The 6,537-nt window shown below is 43.1% G+C and overlaps 1 protein-coding gene across 1 annotated transcript; it reads right to left on the bottom strand.

Moving 5' to 3' along the window:
• SELENOK (selenoprotein K) lies at window positions 1–5,727 on the bottom strand. The gene is made up of 4 exons (XM_060022699.1): window positions 5,632–5,727; window positions 2,233–2,323; window positions 701–784; window positions 1–91 (listed from the first exon to the last, which is right to left on the bottom strand). The coding sequence occupies exons 1-4, from the start codon at window positions 5,648–5,650 to the stop codon at window positions 1–3; spliced, it is 285 nt and encodes a 94-aa protein (XP_059878682.1). The 5' UTR covers window positions 5,651–5,727.
• Window positions 5,728–6,537: the final 810 nt, after the last annotated feature.

The following is a 6,537-nucleotide window of genomic DNA, read 5'->3' on the forward strand; positions in this document are numbered from 1 at the left end:
TTACCTTCCTCATCCACCGGCCATTGGAGGAGGATTAGGGCCACGCAGATGATTAATTCGACCCATTCTTCTCGGGGGGTTTCCTGGTGGCCTAAGATAAGAAAAGTTAATTTCTACTGTTTAGTAGACACTACTTCAATTGATTCCTTTTAAGCACTCAAATAGACCCTCTTCTTTATTTAAAATAGGAACTACCATTTAGGTCGTGAGTCACAAATTCAAATACTGAAAGAGACCAGATGCATAAAGCGCATGAGGAAAGTGAGTCAAGCAAGGGTTAGGATAAACGGAACAGCTCCTCCTATAAATGTCCAACTGAAACGCAGCTCCAGCTGATTTTTGCCATATAGAAACAGAGTCCCCACCCAGTGCTGCTGGATCGTGAGATTTTCATTAGCAGCTGGAAATCCAGATTCTGAAGTGAAACCTCTAGATTTTAATGTTGGCCATCAGTTTTCATCCTCTAATTTAGACTTTTCCCATAGGATATTTGATATACATTTTAGCTTTGTCAGATTAACTCTGATTATCAAATCAAAGGCAACTTGATTTAATTTACAGTAATACATTAATTTTGTGAAATAGAATTTAAGCCTTTAATTACCATGAGCCTAACTATGTCTGTCTGCCTATTTATCTCTAATTTAATTATATTACACAGAGGGGTAAAAACATTGTTTATCAATTTAAAAAGTTATACCCTCTTCCATCATCATATCTGGAATCAGATGAGCTTCCGTAGCCTCTTCTCTTTTTCACATCTTGCTGAAACAGAGTTCTGAAACTGAAACAAGGGGCAGAAAACAACAGAAGATCCACTTTCAACATTATAAAATGCATTTCCATGGTTCCAACTATCATCTCTGTGGAAGGATGACTACCCTAACTTAGCTCCAAACCCACATTTCTTGAAGCCAGCTGGACAACACCATCGAGCGCAAGCACAAGTCTAAACAGAGTGTTCTATGTTCTGTGCCAAAGCCACCATTCCTTGTCTTCCTTGTTTGCTGTAACTCTTCTAGACAGAGTCTAGCAATGACTCTGAAACCAGAGTCATCTCCAACTTCCTTCCTCTGCTCTGTATCAGTTGTCAAGTCCCAGAGTCTGCTTTTATAGTATTGCATGTCCATTTCCTGTGCCAACAGCCTACCTAATGTTACCTTGGGGAAGGAGGGGCTGTACTGGTGTGCCAGAGGCACAGGGCTCTCTGGGAATCCGTTTAAATGGAATTTTATTTGTGGGGCGGGAAGGATTTAACTAAATTAAAACAATATTTTAAATAAACAATATAGAGGTGAAATTTGTAAGAGATTGCAAAGAAGTTTTGCAATGAGTAACTTAACTTAGGCCTCTCTGTCCCCTGTTGTATTTCTCTATGGAACGGTTTCTTCCATTTTACCCCGTCTAATTTATGCCACATGCAGCCATCAGATTAATCTTTCTAAACCAGAGCTACAATCAAATTAAGTATAAAGAGCATAGGCTGATTTTCAAATTTCTCTGCCATCTTTGCCGTGCCTCTTCCACCTGGAATAATCTCCTCTGACGTCCTCCTCCCACAATCATGCCCAGTGCAAGGCCCCTTGTAAAAAGAAGACATTTACTGATATTAAAATCAATGAAGTAAGGAGACATCCCACATCTCTGCATATCTGCAGTTCTCTGCCCACGAGACACTCAAATGTATATTCAAACTTTGGATGAGTAAGACTTGTTAGTAGATGAACAATTTTCATAAAACAAACAGCATATGAAAGACCAAAAAATGAATTTAACTAAGAATTGCTTGAAATTATGGTGAAGTTTAAATTTTTGTCTCCTCTGTATCGATGCTAATCCTTCATTTAAAAAAAAGTTTATGCCTTAGGAGCTTTTAAAAGTCAAGATCTAATTCCCCTTGTTTACTTGTTGTATACTATGCCATAAAAGTTGCACATACACACTGAAGGCAGGAACAGTAGAGAGAAAGCAAAGTGCTGTCATCTGGCAGCAGAACAAGCAGGTCTGGCCCCATAGCTGCAGGCTGTAATGGTTACCACCACGGCTAAGACATGGTTAAGCTTACTAACTCAAGGAACATATTCATAATCATAAAAGATGTCTGGGGCAGTTTTATCACTATACAAGTCTTCATCTCCCTTAGAAAAGCTATTAATAAAAATTACAATTAAAAAGTGCTTCAGGCAAGCTGAACTTAAATATCAGGGCTATTAAGAGGACTACTATACTTACAACAAAACCACAAACTCGGCTATTCCCCAGAAGAAATCTGTTATAAAAGACAATCTCCATGGGGACTGACTCCTGCTGTCCAACACTTGTCCTATAGACAAGAATAAAGAAACTTCAGTTAGTGCAACAAACCCCTGACACAAGATGCATTACATTTAATCAGTTAGGTAACAATCATAGGCTCAGTTTTCAACTTGTTCACTGTTCCAAATAGTCTACACAAGGAAAGGTGTGTTATGTGTACATCATTCTAAGGAAAGGTTAGGGAAGTGAAGTTCTGTGGTCTAGAGGTCATTCCTTTAATATGTCAAATTATGCCTCCTATAGTTTGTAATTTCTGCTGGGTGACATTTCAAGTTTTTTTTTTCTCTTTTTTTTCACTGTGGTAAAATACACACAAAAAAAGTTACCATTTTAACCATTTTTAAGTGTACAGTTCTATGGCATTAAGTACATTCACACCATCATACAACCATCACCGTCAGCCACCTCCAGAACTTTCTCATCTTCCCCAACTAAAACTCCACGCCCATTAAACACTAACTCCTCATTTCTCCCTTCCCCCAGCCCCTGAAAACCACCATTCTACTTTCTATCTCTATGAATTTGACTGCTCTAGGAACCTTGTACGAGGAATCATACAATATTTGTACTTTGGTAACTGGCTATTTCACTTAGCACAATGTCTTCAGGATTCATCCATATTGCAGCATATGTCAATATTTCCTTCCTTTTTTAAGGCTGATGAATATTCCAATGTAAGTATATACTACATTTTGTTTATCCATTCTATTGATGGACACTTAGGTTGCTTCCACCTTTTGGCTACTGTGAACATGCCGCTATGAACATGGGTGTACAATACCTTTATTCAAGTATTTTGAGGAAACAAATGAGATGAGTGAATATAAAGAATGCTCACGCCACTTCCATTTTCCTAAATGTGTTCTGAGTATCTCTTTCACTTGGAAAGTCTCTTGCCTATATAAAAAGACTGTTTATACATACCCTTAAAATCTTCAGGATCAGTTGTTATGTTAAAATTTTTATATATCAAAGAATTCGTGGGCTCTAAGTACTAAAGAGAATTTAGCTTGCTCATTAAAATGACCACTATTTTTCTTTAACAGAATGCTGTTTGATCCGAATTACAGACTCCAGTTTTATCTTACAGAAAAATGGATATATTTTTCAAACCACTTTAAATAATAGAAACTACATCAGGAAAAGTTAATACTCTAGAGTTTCAGTCTTGCACATCAACAGGTTAGAATATTTTGGGAGACGAGCCATCTGTCAACTACCTCTCCTCTCCATTTTCCCAAGGGCTTCAACACTCACTGCCATGCCCAGTTTACTTCTCCTCTTTCCTTGACCAGCTTACTTTCAGATATCCACTTGGACCTGAGCCCTCACAGAGCTACTGAGAAAAAGGGGCTACACTTAAAGACAGAGTGTGAGTGATAGGCTTGGTTCTGCCTCTTACTAGCTCTGCTTCGTTGGGTGATGTGACATTTTCCTTCTCTGAGAAAAAGTATTCCAAGGATAGTCATCATATAGAATTGTTAAGAAAAAAAAAAGTCACTTGACAGTAAGAAAAAGTTTTTATCAACTATGAAATGCTAGTACAGTCCTTCTAAGAAAATAGATCTAGGACTTCCCTAGTGGAGCAGTGGTTAAGAATCCGCCTGCCAATGCAGGGGACATGGGTTCGATCCCTGGTCCGGGAAGGTCCCACATGCCACAGGGCAACTAAGCCCCTGTGCCACAACTACTGAGCCTGCACTCTAGAGCCCGCGATCCACAACTACTGAAGCCCGTGCACCTAGAGCCCATGCTGCGCAACAAGAGAAGCCACCGCAATGAGAAGCCACCGCAATGAGAAGCTTGCACATCGCAACGAAGAGTAGCCCCCGCTCGCAGCAACTAGGGAAAGCCTGCGCGCAGCGACAAGAAGGAAGGGAGGGAGGAAACAGATCTAATTGGAACCCGTCAATTTCTTCCTTTGCGATTCTAAAGAACATATTGCATGCATTTGTACCATTCTGACTTTTTTGCGCTTTTCTTCCCAGTTTCTGAAGGCAGAAACCTCCCCTCCCAATATCCTCAGAGAGAAATAAGTTGCTTGAATGCAGTTGGCCATTTCTCAACTATAAAAGTGAGATTAGAGGCCCTAGTAGAACCTTTATGTTATTTATGTAGATCAAAAGCAACAATGCATACACAAAAACACACACTACAAATACAAAGAATTATTCAATAGATAATAGAAGCTGCCAGCCTTAACCACAAAGAATATAATACAAAGTCTGCAAGTGCCCAAAACGAAGATGAAACTTTGATCTTCAGTGTCCATCAACCTACTTGTTTCAAACATTTTTAAGTAAGAGACAAGGAAGAAGAGAAAGTGAGATTTTGAAAAGCAAAGAAATGCAAAGTGCACTCAGCCAGAAGATTTCTCACTACCTTCATGGTCTCTGAAGATAAACAGATGACTCAAATAGAACCAGGACCTGGTTCCAGTGATGCAAGAACTAGTTAAGAGTGCACCAAGGCATTTATTTCACCTGAGTCAAACAAGTGGGCAGGCAGTTCTGACACTGTTCTGACCCAGTCATACTGTGTCTTTCCTTTCCATCCACTGTCTTTGGGGAGTCACTGAATTAAGTCTCTCTCAGCTTCTCCATTCCAGGAATAATCAACTTGCTCCTACAGGGAGTAATGATACTCCCTGTGCCCCTTGAAATTAGGGCAGAAAGCTACATGCGTGACGAGCTACCCCTGCTGGGAGAAAAAGCCTATCCAAAGCTTTTCTTCAACTCACCTACACATTACAGAAAGACGCAGCGTAGTAGAAAACCGTAAGAACGCAGACGTCAGCCTACCTGCGTTAGAAACCCGGCTGAGCCATTAGAACTACCTTTGTAATCCTGGGCAAGCTATTTAATCCGGCTGCGCCTCAGTCTCCACCCGCAAAACATATAATAGCGTATCACCCGGATAGGGCGACATTAAGACAATGAGCGGACAAACGAACAACGCTAAAAAAAAGTGCCCGAGGCACAAGCGCTACGTAACGGCGTGAACACTGTGGTCTTTTCTAGTTAAGAACACTGACGCCCGACAGGAAAGACCACTTTCCAAGACCCACAAGCAGAAGCTCCAGAAGGGCGAGGACGCCGGGCACTCGGCACCGCCGTCACCACGGGGACATTGGCCCCCGCCGCGGCTCAGGGACGTTCGGCCGACGAGCCGCAGGCCCGGGCGACTTCGCCCCCAGCTCCGCCTGGGCGCGGGGCGTGCCCGGAAAAGCGGCACCGGGACGGCGGGCGAGGATGGAAGAAACCCGGGGCTCGGCCTCCCAGGACGGAGGTCGCCCACGTAGCCTCTCCAACTCACCATTCGAGATGTAAACCATCTTCCTCCTCCTCCGCCTCCAGAGCGACTGTCAGGCCTGGCCCCTCTCACTTTCCGTATCTCCCTCCGCGCTCCTCCCTCTGACGTCACAGGCCACGAATAGACAAAACAGTGACTGAGGAGGGAGGTGGACAGAGCCCATTGGCTCTGGGGGGACACGCCCCCGACGGGCGTTTTGGTCTCGTCAAGCTGGTGATTTTCGATGTAAGGTGGAGGCTGGGGCAGGTGACAGGATGTGACGTTGCGGATTTAGCCTGTAAACGCGTGCTTTCCTGGCTCCTTCGGCAGTGGAGTTTGGAGAGCTCGTTTGCGCTGCCGGAAGAAGTTAACGCTGCTTTCTAGTTGTTTGAAGGGCCCAGGGTTGGGGAGGCAAGGTCACGTGTGAAGTGACTTGGAGAACCGGCGGCAGGAGGAGGTTCCTGAGAATTTTCCAGAATTGTGGATCTTTCAAGGTGTGCAGGGAAGTGCCTTGCGGGCGGAGGTGGTGATCAATCCGAAAAGAGCTTTACGGTCAAGACTTTGGGAATACACAGGCCCTATCTAGACAATGTACTCATTCTCTTTAGAATCGGTATTTCTACTCTTGGTTCGCTAGAAGTGGATGGAGTTTTTATCAGCTCTTGTGAGACAGCTGAAAAATACTGTAGCGCGGGGTAGCTCGAGACCTTTCTCTGCTTGCTTTTTATTACTGGCTACTTCGTGATATTGCCAGCACTGTGGAGGTGACAGATGAATGAGAAGCTGTCTCGTGGTCATTGATTAAATATGGCCCACGTACCTTGTGCTGACTGATTAAATATGGCCCACGTACCTTGTGCTGATTGATTAACTATGGCCCACGTACCTTGTGCTGATGGGTACTTACTCGGCTCCAGCCACTGGGCTGCT

This window comes from Delphinus delphis, chromosome 10 (assembly GCF_949987515.2).
Source record: "Delphinus delphis chromosome 10, mDelDel1.2, whole genome shotgun sequence".
Lineage (NCBI taxonomy): Eukaryota > Metazoa > Chordata > Mammalia > Artiodactyla > Delphinidae > Delphinus > Delphinus delphis.